Source organism: Erythrolamprus reginae, chromosome 9, assembly GCF_031021105.1.
Source record: "Erythrolamprus reginae isolate rEryReg1 chromosome 9, rEryReg1.hap1, whole genome shotgun sequence".
Taxonomy (NCBI): Eukaryota; Metazoa; Chordata; class Lepidosauria; order Squamata; family Dipsadidae; genus Erythrolamprus; species Erythrolamprus reginae.
The window spans coordinates 19,313,099-19,338,585 of NC_091958.1; the positions used below are offsets into that span (position 1 = coordinate 19,313,099).

At 39.0% G+C, this 25,487-nt stretch overlaps 1 protein-coding gene across 1 annotated transcript in view; it reads right to left on the minus strand.

The window, feature by feature from the left end:
- The window catches only part of ADAMTS18 (ADAM metallopeptidase with thrombospondin type 1 motif 18), a 122,176-nt gene that overhangs the window by 71,674 nt on the left and 25,015 nt on the right, over nucleotides 1-25,487 (minus strand). The window contains exons 4-8 of the mRNA XM_070761642.1: nucleotides 13,335-13,617; nucleotides 9,934-10,133; nucleotides 5,630-5,713; nucleotides 2,620-2,779; nucleotides 1,176-1,281 (exon numbers count right to left, since the gene is read on the minus strand). Coding sequence (XP_070617743.1) covers nucleotides 1,176-1,281; nucleotides 2,620-2,779; nucleotides 5,630-5,713; nucleotides 9,934-10,133; nucleotides 13,335-13,617 — 833 coding nt within the window. The remainder of the gene's footprint in view (nucleotides 1-1,175; nucleotides 1,282-2,619; nucleotides 2,780-5,629; nucleotides 5,714-9,933; nucleotides 10,134-13,334; nucleotides 13,618-25,487) is intronic.

The window sequence follows — 25,487 nt, forward strand, 5'->3', positions numbered from 1 at the left end:
CTGAATCACCTTGCAATAATGAGTGATTGTATCATTCAAATCTGATAATCAAGTCTACAATTCAGTTTTATTCTTATCAAATGCTTGGCAAACCAAGAGAATGCATATCAAATGAATTCTCTATGTTGCTAGAAGAACAAATTCATAATGCAAATACCAAGCTTTTGCATTTGTGAGGAAGGAGTCCCAACTGACTTTTTTGTTAAAATTGGGGAAGCCCATGTTTTTCCAAATGTTGCTCCCCCAAAGTCAATATTTGGAGCAGGGGTGAAATGGTCCAAGTTCATTCATGCCTGTCAGTCATCAGAGAGCCAGTCGCGAAGACAACCTGAGGCTCCGCCTACCCACCCAGCCACCGCAAAGCGTTCTGTGCATGCACAGAGGGTAAAAGTACCCAAGTGGCAGTCTGCGGGGAGATGGGCAGAGCCTTATGCTGCCTCTTCAATGATCAACAGGCACAAACAAACCAGGAACATTTCACCATGATTTGGAGACAAAGTGCTTCTTTGGGGCAGCCCCCACCTAAATATTACACTAGACTTTCATACTTCAATTTTGAGTTTTAAGCATCCTCTCATGTTTCTCAGTAACCTTTGGTGATTAAAGATACAGTGGTACCTCTACCCAAGAACGCCTCTACTTATGAACTTTTCTAGATAAGAACCGGGTGTTCAAGATTTTTTTGCCTCTTTTCAAGAACCATTTTCCACTTACAAACCCGAGCCTCCAAAACTGTAACCGGAAAAGGCAGGGAGAAGCCTCTGTGGGGCGTCTCTAGGAATCTCCTGGGAGGAAACAGGGCCAGAAAAGATGGGGAGAAGCCTCCGTGGGGCCTCTCTAGGAATCTCCTGGGAGAAAACAGGGCCTCCACCATCCCTGTGGATTCCCCAATCACACACATTGTTTGATTTTACATTGATTCCTATGGGAAAATTAGTTTCTTCTTATGAACTTTTCTACTTAAGAACCCGTCCACGGAACAAATTAAGTTCGTAAGTAGAGGTACCACTGTATTTCCTTCTCCTTGAAGAGGCAATAAAACCCTACAATCAGATTTTCAAAACCAAAATTTATATCAAACTGGGCCAGAGCACCATGTTAAGATTACAATGAATTGAAAGCATTTATTTTTTTATGCATTTGGTAGGGATAAAAATGCATGAGAAATTGCTTACTTGTGTCCAGATTCATGGGCGATAGTAAACGCCAAACCGAGGCCTGTATCTTCATTAATGGTGCAACTCCGATATTTGCTGCACATTCCACTGATTGGAGCAAAGCCTGCCAGGAAATTATAAGAAATAGGAAGCATCGTGGAGGAAAAGAATGAAATTATGAAAAGAATTCCATTCTGCTGCCTAACTTTGTGGAAATTGAGGCCACGTTTTAGAGGCTGAACATTCGCAGCATATTTCGTTCCCTTGTCGAAAAGCAACAGACAGACACATGGAAATAATGGGGTCAATCCAAGATAAATGCATCTTGTCTGCAACAGCTGGCCTGCAAAACTAACACCAGCTCATTTTCTCTGCTGACTCAACATCGGTCTAGGTCAGCTGGGAAAAATGGTTTTAAAAGGAGATGCCAGTTCTTTTCTGAAAATCAGTCAGGAGGAATTAAGAACGGTCGGCTAGCGATATTTCCAAAATCTAAAACAACAGAACTGGGAAGCTTCCTAAAGCACAGTGGCCGTTGAAAAGAGATGTTTCTCTCGCTCAGATAATTCTTCTTTGGGGGTGTCATTTACAATGCCCCAAATCCTGCTGTTAATATTCAAGGAATAAATAAAAGATAGAGATCAGAATATTTTTTCATAATCTGTATGTCTGCCTTGGAGTTTCGATTAGACATATGTAGAGAGGTTTATTATTTCCTCATCCTACTCTATTTGTGTGTGTGTGTGTGTGTGTGTGTGTATTTGTGTGCATTCCCATCTCGTGTAGTCTTGAGCCTAATATTCTTCTCTATTCAGAATATTGAAAAATATTGAAACAATAGATGAACTTTAATATTAAAGTTAATAATAATAATTAAACAAACATTAAACTTAATAAAATATTAACATTGATATCATATATAGATAAACTTAATAAAATATTAACATTAATGTCATATATAGATAGCCTTGAACATGATCTTGGGGCTATCTATAGGAGCATTAGATGTAAAGGACTGTCCAGAATAGATGGACAGAAAGTTATCCAGAACAACAATCCTTAGTACCAACTAAGCCAATCACATTTCTTTTTTTTCAAGCAATCTGCATGTTTGGTATTTGATTGGCTAATAGCAACAGCAACCCCTATTAATCTACCAATTATATTTCAGTGTTCAGTAAAACAAGGTTTGGCTGATGAATTATGAAGCCGATAGGTTACAGTATTTATAACACATCATTTTGGGGACCTCGGTGCTTTCTGAGCTTGGTGGCTTTTTTGCAGACATTCACTGCTAAACTAGATAATATAATCAATGTGGTAGTTGAGTGATGAAATGCCTGCAACAAAATCCCCAAGCTCAGGGAGTACTAAGGATCTCACAGTTGAACTGTGAGCTACAAATATTCCCTTCTGCTAATAGATCATTTGCCATCCGTGTCCCCAAGTTTCTCTGTCTTACCTAAAGTGTCACATGGCTCATTCTTCCAGGAGCAAATATCAAATCCGGTAAGCAAGATAGCATGATCGTGCCTTTTCCCATTCTTCCCAACCAGAGCTGACTGCCATTGGCAAAAACTGTTCAGCGACTGGTCTGCGTGGTGGTTGATCACTAGTCCCCCCTATAGAAAAATTACAAGATGATCACACAACTCAATCCCCAGTAAACAAAAGAAAGGAGATCTAGTCAGGCAATAAAAAGTAGACGGGAAACAACATGAAATTCGCATTTGCTTTTCATTGCTAAGAAAAATGCCATTCAGTATTCCGAAGGCCAACTTTTGGAACATAGACTCATAAGGCTGGAAGAGATCTCAGGTGTTCTACTCTTTTGCTCAAGATATAAGGTACCCCTTGCCACTGATGGGCTGCTGCCCCCACTAGGGGGACGCAGTGGGGTTAGTAAGTTCATGCACTATTTGTTGAATACTTAATAGTTTTTATTATCCTTCCTTCTCTAGTACCTTAGTATGGTCCTTAATTACTTTTAAAATAGGAAATAATTATTAAATACTGTAGTATGTTTTTACCCATAAATGCTTTAATCATTTTAATCATTATCTAGAACTGAACTTTTACAGCAATTAAAGAAAATTGAGCTACTTGCCAATCTGTTATCATAGTGAACCTTGGAGGTTCAGTACAAAACCTTGAAATGTTACGGGGCTCCTCAACAAATAATGCTGTCTATCATTGGTCCTTTTCATAGCTATTCAAATAATGTGACTTAATCAACTGAAAAAGAGTCCAAGCACCTATTTGAAAACTTATCTTGGTCGGTAAGCCACTCCCACCCAGTCACAGGACCTTTAAGCCAACCCCCGCAGATCACATGATTGTCAAGCCACTCCCACCTGGTCAAATGGGTGGCAAGCCAGTCCTACCCAGTCACATGCCCATCAAGCCACACCCACAAAATAAGCCACACCCACAGTGTGCCAGTAAAAAAAAATGGCAGCCCATCACTGTCCCTTGCAGGATGCTTTATATCATGCCAGATACATTGTCCAATCTCTTCTTGAAAACTTCCAGCGATGGAGCACCCACAAATGCAGGAGGCAAACTGTTCTGTTGATTGATTTGTTCTCAATGTCAGGAAACTTCTCTTTACACTTGCAGATTGGATCTCTTTTTAACAAGCTTCTACCCATTATTTCATGTCCTGCCCTCTGGCGCTTTGGAGAATTACTGTAACGTTTTCCTTTTCCATTTGTTTATATTTAGTTTATACCTTGTCTTAGTTTCTTATCTTAAAAAACCCATTTTGAAATATACTTGAAAGGCTGCCAAATTAATTATCAACTGTTATCTCTGTCACCTATTATGATAGTCAAATTCAATTATATGTATATAATACCAAGGCACATAGCCAGAACATACATGCATCTCTCTAGTATAAAATTAAACAAAAAAAGAGCTTGATACTTTAGCATTCTGGTGAAAAATCTTTTCTGTTTAGTGTTTTTAGTATGAGTTTAAGAACTTTGTGAAAATATGGCAGAAACCAGTAGCAGTCCCTAGACAACAGAATAGAGCATGGGCGACCACTTTTTTTAAAAAGCCATGTAACTTTTAAAGGCAAATTGTTGAGTAAAGCTAAGTGAAACATGATCTTCAACCACTGCAGAGAAAATATCTCTTACTTAAATAAGGAACATCAGCATCAAAATAAGTTTAATCTTTCTTTCTTTTCTTCTTTCTTTTTTTCTTTCTTTCTCTCTTTTTCTCTTTCTTTTCAAGACATCGTGTGTGTTAAACTGAGTCCCAATTTCAGTGCTTTCATCTTTCTGGAGTCCTTTATTGATTTGATTTTGAAGAAGACCATTAATCTATCATCCTTAGCAAAATGCAACACCACTCACATTTTTCATGTTTCATTTGAGAAACAAAACAAGGGAAAAGGAGGAACAACAAGATATAGGCACATATTCTGGAGAATCAATGGACTCCCATTTAAAATTTAGAACTAAGGAGGAATTTCCTGAAAGTTAGAACAATTAATCAGTGGAACAGCTTGCCTCCAGAAGTTGTGAATGCTCCACCACTGGAAGATTTTAAGAAGATGTTAGATAACAATCTGTCTGAAATAGTGTAGGGTTTCCTGCCTAAGCAGGGGGTTAGACTAGAAGACCTCCAAGGTCCCTTCCAACTCTGTTGTTGTTGTTGTTGTTGTTGTTGTTGTTGTTGTTGTTATTATTATTATTATTATTATTATTATTATTATTATTATTATATGAGCCGGGGTGGCGCAGCAGGTAGAGTGCTGTACTGCAGGCCACTGAAGCTGACTTGTAGATCTGAAGGTCAGCGGTTCAAATCTCATCACCGGCTCAAGGTTGACTCAGCCTTCTATCCTTCTGAGGTGGGTAAAGTGAGGACCCGGACAATAGCCTAGCTCTGTTAAAAAAGTGCTATTGCTAACATGTTGTAAGCCGTCCTGAGTCTAAGGAGAAGGGCGGCATAAAAATCGAATGAATGAATGAATGAATGAATGAATGAATGAATGAATGAATGAATGAATGAATGAATAAATAAATAAATAAATAAAATCCTAAGAAGGATAAAGGAAAGAAGAAATACACATAGATATTCCTTTCCACTTCTAAATAGGAAAGCATGTTTCCCCTTAAAGTAAGGTAGTGTTGGAAAGAGAAGAGCCCACCTTATGTACTCTTGATAAAGGCTGAATTAAAATATGCACAAATCCAGCCTGTGAGGTTCTATAACCTTATCCTTGCAATTTTTTCCTTGTAATGATTCTGGCGAAACAAAACTGACTTTTCTGGCTTACTGTTATGGATTTGACACTCATTGTGTTATTGCATATGGTTCATAAACTCAAGAGAATTGCCATGAAAATAAATTATTCAGAGCAATTTCTTGTATAACAGGCTAGTGTGAGAACTTCAATGCCCCAACCGTTCGCTCTATATAAAACACATTCTGATTAAAAATGATGGCAAATCACTCACAGGTTCTTGTTCTAAAAGGAGAAGGCTGACAACGACGATATTGATGTCACTTCCAATTGTACCATCCTTGAAAAGACTTGAGACCTGTAAAAAGATTAACATGGCAAAGAAGATAAGGAAGAGAAAACAACTGGTTGGCAAGTAAAATGGATAGGAAGATGAAGTTCACTCCTGACACAACTATCAAATTAAAACAGATGTAACAAATCCTCTCTTTGTTTGAGTCTCATCAAAAACTGTGCAGGAAAATTTTTGTGGTAAACTAATATATTTCAAAGACACTTTGGTAAACATGGGATAGAGTGAGAGCATTAGTAAGAAAATGTGAACATATCTCAACAATACTAATCTAATCAACTAGACGCAAGATTGATATACTAGCATTCCTAATTCTTGATGGAAAGTCTAAGAGACCATACAAATATGGACAATAGAGGACAACTATTATGGAAATCACATTAAAAAAATTCCTCTCTAGTTTTGCAAAGTGGTCAATTAAAATAATTGTCTTAGCCTGGTTCCTATTGCACATTGGTGGATGCCCTAACTACTAGCTTTCAAGTTTTGGTTTTCATATACCATATTTTTCCCACTTATAAGATGCACCTGACCATAAGACGCACCTAGGTTTAGAGATAGGTGTCTTCTCATGTGCCAGCTCTGCATATAGACTCCTGCACTGCAGAAAAGGGACAGAAGAGGCAGGCAACGACAAAGACAGAAGAGGCTGCGGTTCAGCACTGCAAAAGGACCCCACCACTGCTATTCACCAAAGGACCAACACTGTTCACTGTTGGGGTAATACACTTACTTACTTACTTACTTACTTACTTACTTACTTACTTACTTACTTACTTACTTACTTACTTACTTACTTACTTACTTACTTAACTTACTTACTTACTTACTTACTTACTTACTTACTTACTTACTTACTTACTTACTTACTTACTTACTTACTTACTGGATTTATATGCTGCCCCTTCCGAGGACTCAGGGCTTACAACATATAAAGAACAATGTACATCAAAATCCAATTAATTAAACTTAAAAACCTAAAAACCTGAGAACCGATTTAAAATTCACTCATATCGATTCATTCCGCAAACTCAGCATACCTTCATCGGCCAGGGGGCAGTGTCTGATGACCCCAAGCAGACCCCACATTGGTCTGTGATGCAATGTTTGCTCTATAAGACACACAGACATTTCCACCCACTTTTTTGGGGGGGGGGATGTATCTTATGGAGCAAAAAATACAGTGAATTATTTGTGGTTGACCAATTGTGGTTGACAATTAAACAAATGGCTTAACAGAGCAATATGGCTCAATGCCATTTCTGAATCTTAGGAAGCCACTGCATAAGAAAGAATCAACTGCAGAAAATGTTCAGAAGACGGTATTGAACAGGTAAGTTCATACCTTCGGAAGTCAGCAAGAGTGTCATAACCCGAAACCAAATCTTTAAATGCCTTCTGCAAGAAAATAATATACTTTGGTACCACCTATGTCCTGAACTTCAGGGTCGGTGCACCCTCCTCATTAATGAAGGGTTCAAGGAGCTGTGTCTACTGCCAAAGAAGCACTCCCACTCCTGCTAACACAAGCGAGGAGAAAGGTCAGGAGGGGAAAGAGAGAAGCAAGTTCATAACCTCATTTCCTTCCTCGCTTTGAAGCAAAGCGTAAACACTCAAGCAAGGCCACAGCACTGACGGCATTGTGCTGCTTAATCTAACGTGACAATGTGGCTTGTTTGTTATCAGTGCTGGGCATGGACCCAGTCGAATCCTGGGGCAGAAAGAGATGGCTGGTGAAAGCGCTCCATGCAGGATCTTTTATCTATCTTGATTGCTGCAAGTCTATCCTAAATTGAGCCTTCCTTGCTTGAATAATAGTACATTCATTCGTTTGATTGTTCTATCTATTTATCTGTCTATCTATCTATCTATCTATCTATCTATCTATCTATCTATCTATCTATTTATTTATTTATTTATTTATTTATTTATCACTCTACTAAACAAATAATTCCCTCAACACTGTCAAACTTTTTACCGAGTCTGCACTTCTATTTCTATTCACTTTTTCTCATCATTCCTATCATCCTATTCCTCCAACTTAGGACTGTATGGCTGTAAATTGTTGCTTGTATCCTAAGATTTTTTATTAATATTGATTGTTTCTTCATTGCTTATTTGACCCCTATGACAACCATTAAGTGCTGTACCTCATGATTCTTGACAAATCTATATTTGTATGTTTGGTTTTTGTAATAATGGGTTTTTAACTGTTTTTGGTATTGGATTATTATTATAATATGCTGTTTTATTACTGTTGTTAGCCACCCCGATTCTGCGGAGAGGGGCGGCATATAAATAAATGAATGAATGAATGAATGAATAAATAAATTTTCTTTTATGTACACTGAGAGCATATGCACCAAGACAAATTCCTTGTGTGTCCAATCACACTTCGCCAATAAAGAATTCTATATTCTATTCCATTTTATTAGAACTGAAAGGGACCCTGCAGGTCATCAAGTCCAACCCCCTGCTCAAGCGGGAAACCCTACACCTAGGGAGGGTCTCCTGCTTGGGTGGCCTACAAGGTCCCTTCCAACTCTGTTGATCTAATCTAAATATACATCTCCTTGTGAGCTTCCATTAGGGAATACAAGATCACCATAATGCTAGACTAGGTAAGTCTTGGGCCAAGCCACATTGGCTCTGTCCTGTTCAAATGGACAGAGATGAGTTGATTCTCTTGATCAATAATGCAAGTTGCAAATCATTTTCTGGCTGCACATCTCAAACTGCAAGCACATTGAGATGTGCAAGGCAGCTGAGGTTCCTTCTCAACAGGATGCTTTGTGCCATAGGATGATGTCATTCCCCTGATTGAGGCACAGAGGCAGGCAAATTTGCTTCCATTGATGTGCGTGGCTTCAAAGTAATGGTACTTTCATTAGCTGGGAGAGATTTTAGGCACGTAATATTCAGCAACAGGAATCTCTTCCAGTTCCTGAAAGTGTTGGGTAGTTGATTATATCTTGGGAAAGCTTACTTTCATGTTATTCCTTTTTATATTTTGCCATCTGCTGAATGGAGGACTGATTCCAGAAAATTTATAAGAGAAAGAAATTGCCCTTTTCAGTCTGGGAATAGTGAATCATTGACCCACATAGAGATACTCATAGTGAGCTGCTAACACCCCTCATTAGGCCATTCTGTCCAAGACCAGATTAATTTTACATGAAGCTTCTCTTGGCAGACAAAGAGTCTAAAACAACACTAGCTAAGGCTGAATTTGTATTCGTACCTTAGAGAATTCTGGCTTTGTTAAACCACAAATTAGCGTGGGACCGATTACTACTTCCATTAAGTGGCGTACCAAGTTTTCATATTGTTCTTATATCCCTTTACTGTACTTTATTGGGTTTTACATTGATACACACGGTCGTCTGGGACTGGTTATAAAATAAAGAAGAAATGCTGGTTGGGTCATTTAAGCTGGTGGTGGGTTGCTCCCGGTTCGGCCCAGTTCTAAGAACCGGTAACATCAATGACAGGAGGCAATGCCCACCCACCCGGGATGTGCAGAAGGATTGCAAGCACCAAGCAGTAGTAAAGGATTTTAGAACCCGCTACTGATTTAAGCAACCTAAGACAGACACTCCACTTTGTTTCCAGAATCAGAAGGGTCCATACAGATGTGAACCGGCATTTCCAAAGAAACTTCCCCAAAGCAAAGGATTACCTTGAAATTAGTGGGGGTTCCTCTTCGCTGGCATTCCCGGAATGCTCCCGGTGCACAGCGCAGGCACACGCACATCCGATGTATGGGCACGTGTGCATCGGAATGAGATTTGGCTTCTGCACATGCCAAATCTTGTGTGTGTGAGATTTTGGTGATTTTCGACAATATTTTTGAAAAAACTCCACCGAAAACGGGCAAAATCTCACGCACGACAGCATTCTCATACAGGATTTCGCTTCTGGCGCATGTATAGATGCCAAATCTCATGCGTTCATGGACATGCACGTGTCAGGGGCGTGGAGATGCATGCATATCTTTATTTCTGCTAACGGACTGCCGATCCCACCCATACTGGGTGCAGCCCGCTACTAATTGAAATGCTGGAAACTTCAGCATGCATTTTTAAACTAGCATAGTCATAATTCAAAAAATGTATGTTGAATTTCCCTGCGATCCAGATGCTAAGCTGAACTTCACCACTGCTAAGCATCCCAACCTTGAAGTCGCTCCAAGAGCCAAGGTTTATTTGTCAAGCCTCTTGCCTTACCATGTTCATCACTGTTAAGATGTAGGTGGTAACGTTCTCCTTGCTGTGCTTCTCCAGCATTTTCCTGTCTGCCACCACCAGCGTTTCCACATTCAGACTTCCAGCCTTCTGATTTTTAATAGGGGATCTTTTCAACCTCGCCTGGCTGCCATATTCGTCAGATAAGATGAATGTATCTTCAGGGGGTGGCTTAGGGCTATCTGAAATGAAACAGAACAGAGATTTGGAAAAGACTCAGAACTGGTTTTGTTCTTATTGTTGTTCTGTCCTAAGAGGTCGAGGGGCTAGAAACCTGAATAAATCTAGGAGACTACAAGAAAGGCTAAGTGCCATTCAAACATTATCTTCAGAGTTCCTTTCAAGAAATGTTTCCTCCGGTTTTGGAAGTGAATGTATTGTCCTGTAACACAGAGAAAGGTGAACCATCTTAAAATCAATATCTGTGCCTAATGATTTTTTTTTTAATTGCTTACAGGAAACACACATTCATCAACCTCCAATAATTTCCTTCCCTTTTGCTATAGCGGTGCATTTCAATCTCAGAAGAAGATGTTGTGGACTTCAGTTTCCAAAATTCCCTGGTTGGGATGCTGGGAATTGTAAGTCTACACAACTTAGTTCCTGAGATTGGAAAAACAAAACAAAACACTGTTCTACCGTATCTAAAAACTAGTCCAAATGTTGATGCTGTGTATGCGTCCAGTCCTTCTCTTCTCAGTTGGGTTTCTGGCCAACCTGAGAAGCAAAAACTCCAAAATAGAGACAACTGTAGTGAGGGATAGTAGAGAATTGTGATAAGAAATAACGCTGTAAGTAAGTAGAGGTTTAGACAGTGATGGCAAACCTGTGACGAAATGTTGCCCTAGATCAGTTCCAACATGCATGTGTGTGTCGGCCAGCTGATTTTTGGCTTGCACAGAGGCTCTGAAAGGGCATTTTTGGCTTCCAGAGAGCCACAGCAGGGATGGAGGGAGGGTGTTTCTACCCTCCCCCACCTCCAGGGAAGCCTTTGGAGATTTTGGTAGCCCTTCACTACTACTGGGCCCACCAGAAGTTGGAAAATGGGCCATTTCCAGCTTCCAGAAGGCCTCCAGGGGGCAAATGTATGGAACCATTAGCATCCTAAAAAAAAAATACTAAATTATTTGGTTCTTCATATGCTCATTAGATGCTTACATGCATCCATTGACACCAGCTCTCTATATCCTACTTAAAGATATTTAAGGAGCGTGCATAAGTGCACCAGTGTGCCTTCCACCCCGTCCTAATTTTTCTCTTTTACTGGAATCATGTATGTAAATATTATTATATCTTTGTATACCACCAACGTACTTGACAAAACAAATAAATAAATAAAATATATATTCTGACAATTCTGTTGTTAAGATGCATATAACACACTGCACATAACAGAAATGACTGACTCCCAACACAGACCATTTCAAATGGCCCATGTTGAGTTTGGAGTGCTTCAGGTTTAGACCATTTCTGAAGTTATTGGAATGGTCCATTCTAAGATAGAAAAATTCCGTGACAGACTCTTTGGACACTTCCATATCTAAATCTGGCACTGTCCCCACCCTCTTGGTCTTTCATAAGAGTCTTAAGACTCACCTATGTCGCCAGGTTTGGGGCAATTAGGTATCAGCCCCCTGGCCAACGAAATGAGATATATGTTGTAATTATTTTATCTATTTTATTTTATTAATTGGATTTGTATGCCGCTCCTCTCTGTGGACTCGTGGCGGCTCACAACATGTCAATAAAACAATATACAAATTACAATCGGATCCAATTAATATAGATAATTAACTAAAAACATTGTAAAAACTAAATATCACAATCATTCATTCAATGCAACCAAACATAGTAAACATTCAGTGGCCAAAGGCTGGGATCTAATGACCCCAAGCCTGGTGGCATAAATAAGTTTTCAAGTTCTTTCGAAAGGTGAGGAGGATTGGGGGGCAGTGCGAATCTCCGGGGGGAGCTAATTCCAGAGGGTCGGGGCCTCCACAGAGAAGGCTCTTCCCCTAGGCCCTGCCAGGTGACATTGTCTAGTTGACTGGACCCAGAGAAGGCCGACCTAACCAAACACTGGGATTCATGTAGCAGAAGGCAGTCCCATAGGTAATCTGGTCCAATGCCATGTAGAGCTTTTTAGGTCATAACCAACACTTTGAATTGCGTTCGGAAACCAATTGGCAACCAATGCAGTCCGCGGAGTGTTGGAGAGACATGGGCATACCTTGGAAGGCCTATGACTGTATGATTGAACTGGTATGATTGTTTTTAAATATTGGCTTTTAGACTGTAATTTTAAATGTAATTAGATTTGCCGTTGTACTGGATTGTTACATTATACGCTGTGAGTCGAGTCCTCAGAAAAGGGCTGCGTACAAATCTAATTAATAAAATAAAATAAAATAAAATAAAATAAAATAAAATAAAATAAAATAAAATAAAATAAAATAAAATAAAATAAAATAAAATAAAATAAAATAAAATAAAATAAAATAAAATAAAATAAAATAAAATAAAATAAAATAAAATAAAATAAAATAAAATAAAATAAAATAAAATAAAATAAAATAAAATAAAATAAAATAAAATAAAATAAAATAAAATAAAATAAAATAAAATAAAATAAAATAAAATAAAATAAAATAAAATAAAATAAAATAAAATAAAATAAAATAAAATAAAATAAAATAAAATAAAATAAAATAAAATAAAATAAAATAAAATAAAATAAAATAAAATAAAATAAAATAAAATAAAATAAAATAAAATAAAATAAAATAAAATAAAATAAAATAAAATAAAATAAAATAATAAAATAAATAATAAAATAATAAAATAAAATAATAAAATATGTATGTTTGATGTATCTAAAAACAATGATTGTACTCACACTTCTTGAACATTCTGTTATGTCAGTGTATTGTTTTATATCTTGTAAATACTCAATAAATATTATTTTTTAAAAATAAAATAAAATAAAATAATAAAATAAAATAAAATAAAATAAAATAAAATAAAATAAAATAAAATAAAATAAAATAAAATAAAATAAAATAAAATAAAATAAAATAAAATAAAATAAAATAAAATAAAATAAAACAAAACAAAACAAAATAAAATAAAATAAAATAAAATAAAATAAAATAAAATAAAATAAAATAAAATAAAATAAAATAAAATAAAATAAAATAAAATAAAATAAAATAAAATAAAATAAAATAAAATAAAATAAAATATAAAATAAAGTAAAAATAAAGCCTGCAAACCTTGAGCACAAAAAGGAGGAGCTAATATCCTTAGGACTATTATATCAAAGAGAGAAGGGGGGGAGGGTGAAAAATCAGAGACAGAAAGAAAGAGAAACTTTCCTTACATACATTTCTTGCGCCGTCCACAAAAATGCTGCTTTTGAAACCTTCCGTGGTGGTAACCATTAGCTGGGAAGTGAGACTTGTGGGCAGTGAGATTGCTGTGATGGTCAGAGGGAAAGTGGTAAAGGTTTGGATCTACTTTGGGCCGCTGCACTTTCTCTTCAGCTGTCCGTTTATACAATACGTGAGGGTGGTGTCCAGCAGGTGGCATATAGTGGAGTTCCTGTGCTAGGTGTTGAGGTAATGGCGATATAAGGAAGTCATTCTCCTGTGTCCTTATCAAACCTGACTAAAGACAGAAATATAAAGGAAAGTAATGGTTATAAACAGATTCACTAATATATATATTTTTTTTTAAAAAAAAAGGTTTCTCAAATGCAGTCACAAATGATCAGCTTAATTCCTCCTTGGAGGCATCTATCCATGTGGATGATCCAACCATCCGCTAATACAGTGATGGCGAACCTATGGCACGGGTGCCAGAGGTGGCACATGGAGCCATATCTGCTGGCACATGAGCCGTTGCCCTAGCTCAGCTCCAACGTGCATGTATGTGCTGACCAGCTGATTTTTGACTCACACAGAGACTCTGGAGGGCGTTTTTGGCTTGATTGGCTCAACAATTCTGGGAGTTGATGTCCACAGGTCATAGAAGAGCCAACCTTGCCTTCTCTTTGCCTACCTCTGGACTAGAGAGACTCCTTGGGGAAATATTATAAAATACCGTAACAACCACACTAAGAAGGCTTTCAAGTTTAGGGTGGCCGCAGGGAATTTCAAAATTTCCTGGGAAGCATTCTAAAACCTAGAATCTAGACCCACCTTAATGTAGGTTGCGGATGACAACCTAGAATTATAGGTACCAATTTATAGGGTGATTCCTTCATTACAGATTGTAAGTTTATTTCAAGCCCCATTACTAAAAAGCCTTTCAAATAGCAGCACAGAGAGTTAGTAGAAGCCTTCCATCATAACATTGGCCAGAAGCAACAAACCGAAGCGCATCTATGTTACTATGTCCTTCATGGATGGTAGTTTAACCTCTGTTAAACTCAATCTAGATTCTTCCATCTGGGGCCGTCTAGTATCTCCCAAACCAACAGGTCTGATTAAGACCCTGTTCCTACTCTGAAGCCTCATCTGCCAAACCCACAGCTAAAGACCAGGTTGAGAGACACTGCATCCATCAACATAAATGTTTAATTATACGTAAGAAATGCTTCAGTTACATTCTCTATTTGCATTTAAACTAAACTCCCCTGGATAGAAAATCAATGGAACCATATTTGAACCTCTGCCCAAACCAAGGCAGGCTAAAATAATTTAGTGCATCTAAATTCGCAGCCACTAGTAGAGTCTACGCTTTTTAAAATGTTGCACGCAAGTAACGGTACGTCCTTGCTTTTGTTTGTTTTTATTTACATAGGAAAACCTACTTTTGTGCATTCGGAATCCAAAGACCTTAGAGGAAAGGAAAGTCAGTTGCATAAAACCATAAATGAAGGCATCTGTCAGCCAAACTTTTCAAACTCCTTGTCAATACTTTCCATACAGCAAGGAAATCTTATCAGCCATCTTCAGCCAATAGCCTCTCTTTTCATGGGGTAAAACTGAGGACTCTTAGTAGCTGGGGAATTCTTGGAGTTGTAGTTGAAGTTGCCAAGGTTGAGAAACACTGATCTAGCTTCTAAAGGTCTACTTTTAGACCATAGATCAAAGACATAAAGGGAGATCAGAAGAGAGGCGGGAACTAAAGAAAATGCCTGCATTTGAATCTGGGAACAACAAAGCTAACAGGTTTAGCCTCTCTGCAAATAAATCCAAAATAATGAACTGGCTCACATACTCAATCCAGGGTTTTATAAATGAGTGTGCCAAAACCTGCCCCACAAATTTTCATTGCTAATACAGTGATACCTTGTCTTACAAACTTAATTGGTTCCGGATGAGGTTCTTAAGGTGAAAGGTTTGTAAGACAAAACAATGTTTCCCATAGGAATCAATGGAAAAGCGATTAATGCGTGCAAGCCCAAAATTCACCCCTTTTGCCAGCCGAAGCGCCCGTTTTTGCACTGCAGGGATTCCCCTGAGGCTCCCCTCTATGGGAAACTCCACCTCCGGACTTCTGTGTTTTTGCGATGCTGCAGGGGAATCCCAGCAGGGGATTCCCAGCATCGCAGAAATGAGCGCTTCGCTGGCAACGGAAGTCCGGAGGTGGGGCATTCCAGCGGCAATGGTGGGTTTGTAAGGTGAAAATAGTTTGTAAGAAGAGGCAAAAAAATCTTAAACCCCGGGTTTGTATCTTGAAAAGTTTGTATGACGAGGCAATTGTAAGACAAGGTATCACTGTATTTTGATGTCTGCTTTATTGTTGCTTCTGTTTTTCTCACAGCTAAACAAATATTGTGCTAATCCTATTTATTTTAAAAGAAGGATAGTGTCCTTGTGCAGTTCCATGCATTAAACTCATGCACAGCCATTATGACTATTTGTGGTACCATGCAATTTCACACACACACACATACACACACACACCATTCAGATGTTCTATCCTGTTTCCCCCAAAATAAGACATCACCTGATAATAAGCCCAATTGGGCTTTTGAGTGCACAGCAATAAGGCCAAGCGCTTTTTCAGGGTACAAAAAAATATATAAGACAGCATCTTATTTTCGGGGCAACACGGTAATTTATTATCAGAATGCTTGGAAATTGTTTTCATCTTTCTCTTCGCATTTCTTTGTTAGTCGATTTGAGAAATTTGCTGATGATTGTTGCATGAGACGTGTAATTTTACTACTGGGCTCTTATTGAAACTATTTTCTAGCAGACATCTTTCCATCATCCTGAAGCCTCGCTGGTTGTCCCACTTTTCCATTCTAAAGAACTCCAATGACTGTACTATGAGACTTAATCAAAGCTATAAACATGTATTGACTGTGTTTATAAATATTTGCACAACTTAGTTGGATCTTCCAAGACGATTCTTGGCAAGAAGAAAAAACAAAGGAACATATATTCTGTGCTAGCAAATCGGGACATCTTGAAGAGATAGTATGTTCTCCTAGTTTGTTTTAAATAACCTAACTGGAAAATTGTGGAATTAGATCTGCCACTTTCCTATAATGCTACCAATACAAGAAACATTGACATAGAAACATAGAAACATAGAAGACTGATGGCAGAAAAAGACCTCATGGTCCATCTAGTCTGCCCTTATACTGTTTCCTGTATTTTATCTTACAATGGATATATGTTTATCCCAGGCATGTTTAAATTCAGTTACTGTGAATTTACCAACCACGTCTGCTGGAAGTTTGTTCCAAGGATCTACTACTCTTTCAGTAAAATAATATTTTCTCATGTTGCCTTTGATCTTTCCCCCAACTAACTTCAGATTGTGTCCCCTTGTTCTTGTGTTCACTTTCCTATTAAAAACACTTCCCTCCTGAACCTTATTTAACCCTTTAACATATTTAAATGTTTCGATCATGTCCCCCCTTTTCCTTCTGTCCTCCAGACTATACAGATTGAGTTCATTCAGTCTTTCCTGATACGTTTTATGCTTAAGACCTCCCACCATTCTTGTAGTCCATCTTTGGACCCGTTCAATTTTGTCAATATCTTTTTGTAGGTGAGGTCTCCAGAATTGAACACAGTATTCCAAATGTGGTCTCACCTGCGCTCTATGTAAGGGGATCACAATCTCCCTCTTCCTGCTTGTTATACCTCTAGCTATGCAGCCAAGCATCCTACTTGCTTTTCCTACCGCCCGACCACACTGCTCACCCATTTTGAGACTGTCAGAAATCACTACCCCTAAATCCTTCTCTTCTGAAGTTTTTGCTAACACAGAACTGCCAATGCAATACTCAGATTGAGGATTCCTTTTCCCCAAGTGCATTATTTTACATTTGGAAACATTAAACTGCAGTTTCCATTGCTTTGACCATTTATCTAGTAAAGCTAAATCATTTACCATATTACAGACCCCTCCAGGAATATCAACCCTATTGCACACTTTAGAGTCATCGGCAAATAGGCAAACCTTCCCTACCAAACCTTCCCCTATGTCACTCACAAACATATTAAAAAGAATAGGACCCAGAACAGACCCTTGTGGCACACCGCTTGTAACCTGTCTCTGCTCAGAGTACTCGCCATTGACAATCACAGATGTCATCAAGAGATCTGCCTGCAAGAAAAACTGCCCCTCGCTCCGCACAAAAGAGGTGAAATTCCTCTCTGCCAATGGAGGAGAGACCACTGCTCCATCCAACTCTGTTTTGGGGGAAAATATTCTCTTAAATATAGACTTTGGGAGTTCCAGAAGAACCATTTAAGATTTATTTCACAAAATACAAAAATGCATCTGTAAAAATTCTCTGGTATCTACCCTCTCTCTCCCCCTCTCTCCCTCCCTCTTTTGTGTGCACGTACACACACAAACCCACAGAACTATGTCCTTACTAGTATTACTATATCCAGCTTCCTCAACTTCAAAGAGCTGACATGATCTTTATCAAGGTCAGCACCAGCACAATTTCTGTTAATCACTTATCAGCTTCTGTGGTTTGCAATTCTGCTGTTTCATTCAAACCAGATGTGTGAAGAAGATCCAATGGGAAGGGAGGGAGGGAGGAGGGAGGGGGAGGGAAGAAGGGAAGGAAGGGGAGGGAAGGGAAGGGGATGGGGAAGGGAGGGAGAGAGGGAGGAAAGAAAGAAAGATGGTGGGAGGGAAGGAGGGAGGAAAGAAAGAAGGAAGGAAGGAGAGAGAATGATAAGGATAGGATGAATAAGGGTGGGGAGAAGTAGGAGGAGAAAGAAGGAAGAAGAGTAGAGGAGAGAAAGGAGAAGGGAAGAAGAAGAGAAGGAAGGAAGGAAGGAAGGAAGGAAGGAAGGAAGGAAGGAAGGAAGGAAGGAAGGAAGGAAGGAAGGAAGGAAGGAAGGAAGGTGTCAAACTATTCAATACTAGCCTGTATAAACTACTGGTCTGATTCAGTAGAAAGTAGCATGGTGTGTTTATATAGATATTATGCAGATTCTTGGCCAACAACAACATCCTTCCCTGCAGCATCAAGCAGTGCTATTTGGAATAGGATAAAGGATTACATGGGATCCCAATCTCCTCCAAAGGGCTGTCTTTACATTTTTCAATGAGTGATGATGTGATAGCTGTAGTCACAATTTGCATCAGCATCCAGTGTTCTTGGGCAGCTGTCCAGACCTCTGTGCTCTAATAAAACCTACTGTTGATGCTTAACCTGAGTCCTCCTTCATTTATCTTTGCTATCTTGCATTTCAAGGAGACTCTGCTGTTATCTAGCACCCTTCCAATTATAGCCACCATCCCTCTGAAGCAGATCGCTGTGCGAATTCTGTGGGAAAAAAATTAAAGACAGGCACATTCCTCCTGCAGCTGAGTCAGGCAAGCTTAGCAGGGATCCCTGACAATAAAGCCTTGGGCATCACGGGTATGTACTCGGTGTGTGTGTGTGTGTGTGTGTATTTACATATGTAGAATTCTTTATTGACCAAATGGAATGGACACACAAGGAATGGACACACAAATGGACACACAAGGAATTTGTATATGGTCACAGTGTCTATGGAAGAAAAGATAGATTTAGAAACATAGAAACATAGAAGACTGACGGCAGAAAAAGACCTCATGGTCCATCTAGTCTGCCCTCATACTATTTCCTGTATTTAATCTTACAATGGATCTATGTTTATCCCAGGCATGTTTAAAATTCAGTTACTGTGGATTTACCAACCACGTCTCCTGGAAGTTTGTTCCAAGGATCTACTACTCTTTCAGTAAATTTTATTTTCTCACATTGCCTTTGATCTTTCCCCCAACTAACTTCAGATTGTGTCCCCTTGTTCTTGTGTTCACTTTCCTATTAAAAACACTTCCCTCCTGAACCTTATTTAACCCTTTAACATATTTAAATGTTTCGATCATGTCCCCCCTTTTCCTTCTGTCCTGCAGACTATACAGATTGAGTTCATTCAGTCTTTCCTGATACGTTTTATGCTTAAGACCTTCCACCATTCTTGTAGCCCATCTTTGGACCCGTTCAATTTTGTCAATATCTTTTTGTAGCTGAGGTCTCCAGAACTGAACACAGTATTCCAAATGGGGTCTCACCAGCACTCTATATAGCGGGATCACAATCTCCCTCTTCCTGCTTGTTATACCTCTAGCCATGCAGCCAAGCATCCTACGTGTTTTTCCTACTGCCCTATTTGTCAGGAATCATGATGTAAAAAATGTACATTTTTGAATGGGTTTGGTAGAAATCTAAGGTAGGGGTGGGTTTTGCTGCTACACAAACACACACACCATATTTTTTGGAGCGTAAGATGCAACCAGGGGAGGAAAATAGGGGGAAAAAATAATCTGCCTACCAAGTATTCATCTGGCTAGTCTTTAGTCTGGTCAGGTCTAGTATGGTCAGCTTTAGCACATTAGTTTGCTGTTTTTGAGCCCATGCGCTTGCTTTTTATCCCCATAGTTTCTAAAACCCTTCTCTTCTCTCTCTCTTCAGAGAGAGAAACTATGATAAAAGCAGGCAAAGGGAAGATCGCTTAGCTAGCAAAGCACAGAAGATCTGCTTCACTGTTAGCACCTCTTTAAGGCTGAAAAAAGGCTCAGCTGGAGCAGCAATGACAAAAACAGGCAAAGGGAAGATCATATTAGAATCTCATTAGGGCTGAAAAAAATCTTATTAAAAGCTACATTCAGAGTATAAAACACACCCAAATTTTCAACCTATTTTAGGGGAGAAAAGGTTGTGTGTTATACTCCGAAAAATACAACATATGTATGTATGTGTTTGTTTGTTTGCTTGCTTGCCTGCCTGCCTGCCTGCCTGCCTGCCTGCCTGCCTGCCCGCCCGCCCAAATGCCCGCCCGCCCAAATGCCCGCTTGCTTGCTTGCTTGCTTGTTTGTTTATTCGATTTTTATGCTGCCCTTCTCCTTAGACTCAGGGCGGCTTACAAGATGTTAGCAACAGCACTTTTTTTAACAGAGCAAGGCTATTGCCTCCACAATCCGGGTCCTCATTTTACCCACCTCGGAAGGATGGAAGGCTGAGTCAAACTTGAGCCGGTGATGAGATTTGAACCGCTGACCTTCAGATCTACAAGTCAGCTTCAGTGGCCTGCAGTACAGCATCTACCTGCTGCGCCACCCCGGCTCATACACGTATGTATTTATGTATGTATGTATGTATGTATGTACTTATTTAGATGCTTACTTACTTACTTATTTATGATTTAAGTCATCAGGAAAAGATGACACCAGCATATGCAGCTATGGGTAGTCTCACCTTGGTATCCAGTATTTTGCAATAACAGCCCATTTACAGATTTGCCTATCACTTAATGAGGGATAGGGGGAAAGAGACAGAGAAAAAAAACAAGAAACAGTAAATCTGTTTCAGATTTTGCCATTTAAAGGATTTCCAACATTTGAAATTATTCCTACAGGATTCATTTCGTAACTGATTTGAACCATATGGAAAAGAATGGCCTGTGTCTCCTTTAAAAAAAAAATCAATCCATGATGGACCCTTAACTAATTTTGCTTCTGCAAAGTCATATTGGTAGGCAAAGATTTTCAGAAATGCATTACAAAAATTGTCCTGGTTAGGGCTGACCGACAATTTAAAAATAGCTGTTTAGGTGATTTATATTTACCTATTATTAATAACCTCTCTGTAGGAAGTTAGCACCTAACCCTTTCCTAGAGGAATGAAATGTTTTAGGAAACATTAAAAAGGCAGAATATTATATTTCCCTGGAGGATGAAATGGAGAAACATGTTTTTAGGCAAGAAACAGACTCATTCTTAGTAGCCCCCACCTTTTTCAATGGCCCGAAGCTGTGGATGCAGCTCAGCTTTTGCTACCGGTGTAGCATTCTTTATCTTTCTGGTAGGAACCAACTACTGCTGTAGTCATTTATAGACTTCTATGCTGATAACTGATCATCATATCTGCTTGCATGCTGAAAATTGATCATCATAATAATATGAAGATGGTGTTATCGTATTTTAAATGCAGGACTGAACAAGAGCTTATAAAACATTTGTCAGGCCAATCCTAGATTACAGCTCACCTGTATTGCATATCTGACATCAATACAATTGAGAGTCCAGAAATATTTCAGAAGAAGAGTCCTTCACTCCTCTTCTCACAACAAAATACCTTATTCCACCAGACTTGAAATTCTTTGATTAGACAACTTACAACTCCATCATGTCTGTTCCGACTTAACTATAGTTCATAAAATCATATACCCAAACGTCCTCCCTGTTAGCGACTACTTCATCTTCAACTGCAACAACACACAAGCACAAAATAGATTTAAACTAAATGTCAACTGCTCCAAACTCGACTGCAGAAAATACGACTTCAGCAATAGAGTAATCAACGCCTGGAATGCTCTACCTGACTCTGTGGCTTCTACTTCTAACCCCAAAACATTTAACCTTAGATTATCTACAATTGACCTCTCCTTCTTGAAAAGGTCTGTAAGGGGGCGTGCATAAGCACACCATTGTGCCTACCATCCCTGTCCTACTGTTCTATTGTCTTCTATCATTACTTTTTATCATTACTAATGTTTTATTTGTACAAATTACCCTCCTATAAACGGCTCAAGGTTGACTCAGCCTTCCATCCTTCCGAGGTGGGTAAAATGAGGACCCGGATTGTTGGGGGCAATAGGCTGGCTCTGTTTTTTTTTTAAAGTGCTATTGCTAACATGTTGTAAGCCGCCCTGAGTCTAAGGAGAAGGGCGGCATAAAAATCAAATAAAATCAAATAAATAGATAAATAATTGACAAATACATAAATAAATAAATTTTAAAAACCTAACAGGAAGGAGACTTTTGAAGGCAGCATCCGTCCACTTCGGTAGGGCGGTCAAGAGAACTTCATGGATGTGTACATCAAGGCATCAGCACTTGAACTGGACTTGGAAGAGACTTTGCAACTGAGCACATCTGGAAGACTGCAAACTTCTGGAAAGAGGACTGTACTATGTAAGGGGGGAACATTCACACACGCACAGCCACATTGCATTCACTTCTTATCCATCTGGTCACACACTAATTATAAAGCACAGTGTACCCATGAGAGATTCGCTGAAATTCCCTTGTCTTTTGGAAAGATAGTAAATTTTCTTTCCATCAGATTGAACAACTTGGCCAAACGTTCTCTACAATGTTAGGCATTATTCATGTTGTAATTGGCCTACATGAGCCTATAATAGGGGTGTGTCTGTAATTGGGGTATGTAATATTCAAAAGTAGCTGAGGAATTTACATCTCAATCATTTAAAAATAACTTGCCCACATTGCAGTTAAAAAAAAAGGAATATTTTCTCCTCTTCCTATTACACCATGTATGAATGAGTTTCATCCGCATGAGCCTTAGTTTCATGATACATTCGTGAAATTGTGAGGAACGGCTCATCAAAATGCATCTAGGACTGAGAACAGGTCAATCCGGATGCAAATCCTGAATTACCATTTGGAGCGAGATGAAATTCCATACTCGGGATTAGAAGAAGACAATCAGACCAACGGTGTGGGCTCTAGACTAAACAAATCAAGATAATTAGCCTTGAGTTCTAGCAATGAATATATCCTAAACTGCATTAAATGCCAACTTAAGGGAGGCCAATAACGCAACCAGAAAACATGTGGGAGTTGTATAATCAGATCTATCCGGATGCTGCCTGTATTTTTCAACACTGCTCCAAAGGGACAAGCTGGAACCAGAACATTGCATGGGAGACACCAGAGTTATATCAGTGTCCCATTCAAATTGCATCTTCTAAAGCAGTGATGGAGAACCTATGGCACGAGTGCTACAGGTGGCAGGCAGAGCCATATCTGCTGGCATGCGAGCCGTTGCCTTAGCTCAGCTCCAACGTGCATGTGTGTGCCAGCCAGCTGATTTTTGGCTTGCACAGAGGCTTTGGGAGGGCGTTTTTGGCTTCCAGAGAGCCTCCAGTAGGGTGGGGGAGGGTGTTTTTACCCTTTCCTGGCTCCAGGGAAGCCTTTGGAGCCTGGGGAGGGTGAAACACAAGCCTACTGGGCCCAGTTGGGAAACAGGCCATTTTCAGCCTCCAGAGGGCCTCTGAGGGATGGGGGAAGCTTCTTTCACCCTCCCCAGGCATTGAATTATGGGTGAGGGCACTCGCGCATGCACAATAGCGCACACGCACGCTCTTTCGGCACCTGAGGGAAAAAAAGGTTTGCTATCACTATTCTAAAGGCTACCATTGGGACGGAGATTAACAGTAACCTTTGAAGATCAAAGGTCATGTGTCCAGGGAGTACGTCTCTTTTGTGCTATGTAGGCTCAAAGGATCTTTTATAATCCAAAGATTTAATACTGGCTTTAAAAATTGCTTCAGCAAATAAGGTCATTGAGGTCAAATTGATTAATAAGATATTAATAGGGCAGAACTGAAAACTTATGCGTGGCTAAAATATGGGAAGGGAACCCAGTGGTATTTGTATATGATTGCAAAAGGTTCAACTTATACATTAAGGTTGTGGCAAAGGGGCATCTTTAGCTGACAGCAAAGCAACATTTTCTCTTTATTAAAGGGCCTGCATTTTGGGGGGGGGGGGTTGTCATTTAAGCTGACAACTTAAATTGAAAGTAAGAACATATAAACATCATCAAAGGGAAGGAAGTATTCAGTCTCTGCCTGATTGTTTTCCTACTTCCAATGTATTAAGCTGTCAAAACCAGAAGCAACATTTGAAATCCTCGTTATCATCTCATTCAATTTTATTGAGCAGAGCAAATCCAATTGCTCACCAACTCTGGTAAGACAGGTCAATAGTCTGAAAATCAAACCCCAGAACTTTGAACTTCTACAGGGGTTTTTAGGTCAAAAATCTGGACAATCAGGTTTGCTGCCATTTAATGGTCTGGAGTTTGGCAGGTCATATGTCAGATTTCCTGCTCCTGTCTCTACCAACCCATTTGTTGTTGTTAGTTGTGAATTCGTGTCCAACCCCATCATGACCAAGGACAATATTCCTCCTTGCCTTCCTGTCTTCTACCATCCCCTGGAGTCCATTTCAGCTCACGCCGATTGCTTCAGTGACTCTATCCAGCCACCTCATTCTCTGCCGTCCCCTTCTTCTTTTGCCCTCAATCTTTCCCAGCATTAGGCTCTTCGCCAGTGAGTCCTTCCTTCTCATTAGGTGGCCAAAGTATTTGAGCTTCATCTTCAGCATCCGGACTTCTAAAGAGCAGTAGCCAATGAACAATGACTAACTTTGTGTCAAAAGGTCTAGGACAGGAAAATGAAAATCATTCTTTAGAAGGTTTACATATCTTACATATGTAAGACTTCTCCCATTGTAGCCATTCCTTATGTAAGACTTTGTTCCTCTAAAAATTCCAGAGATAACAGTAGAGAGTCCAAGGGAAACTATGTAGAATCTTTGTGTTTTCACAGTTTAGTGAATCTTTGGAAAACACACTTCCAGAACATCTGATTCCATTCTATAACGATGCAGTTGTTTCATTCATTACATGAATTCATTACATATGTTGTTTCCATTAGTTTTGTATTTCTTAAACTATATCATTGGTATGCACTGTTTCACAAGATCTCTTTCTAATGTAAAATGGAGAAATAAAGAACTCATGTTTCCCCCCATAAAATATTATCCTCTCCTTTTTAAAATATTTTTAAAACCCCTTGCCCATCTTCTCCACACTATAGATTTAACAACAGCACAATTGAAGACCAGAAGCATCCTTTCAATGTAAGCTCTCCTAGTAAAGCTAAGTATAGTTGGATCTGGTGAGCACTTCAGAGGATAGCACCAAAAATTGCAAAGCTATAAATTAGACAAAACAATCAAAAACAATCCAGAAAAAAATAGCAATTGTACTTTGAATATTTCCAAAGTTTGAAGGAGTCCACTACAGTTCAATTCAGAAGAAATGTCACCTTCAAAGTCTTCTCACCAGAAATGGTGTCTCTAGCTATTTTTATGACCATTGGAATAACAATAAGATTTCCCCCCCAAAAAAATCATACATCCTTCTGCATCAGGGCATCAAATCTACGTTCCAAGTCAAGCAAGATTTCTGCAAGTTCAGGATAACA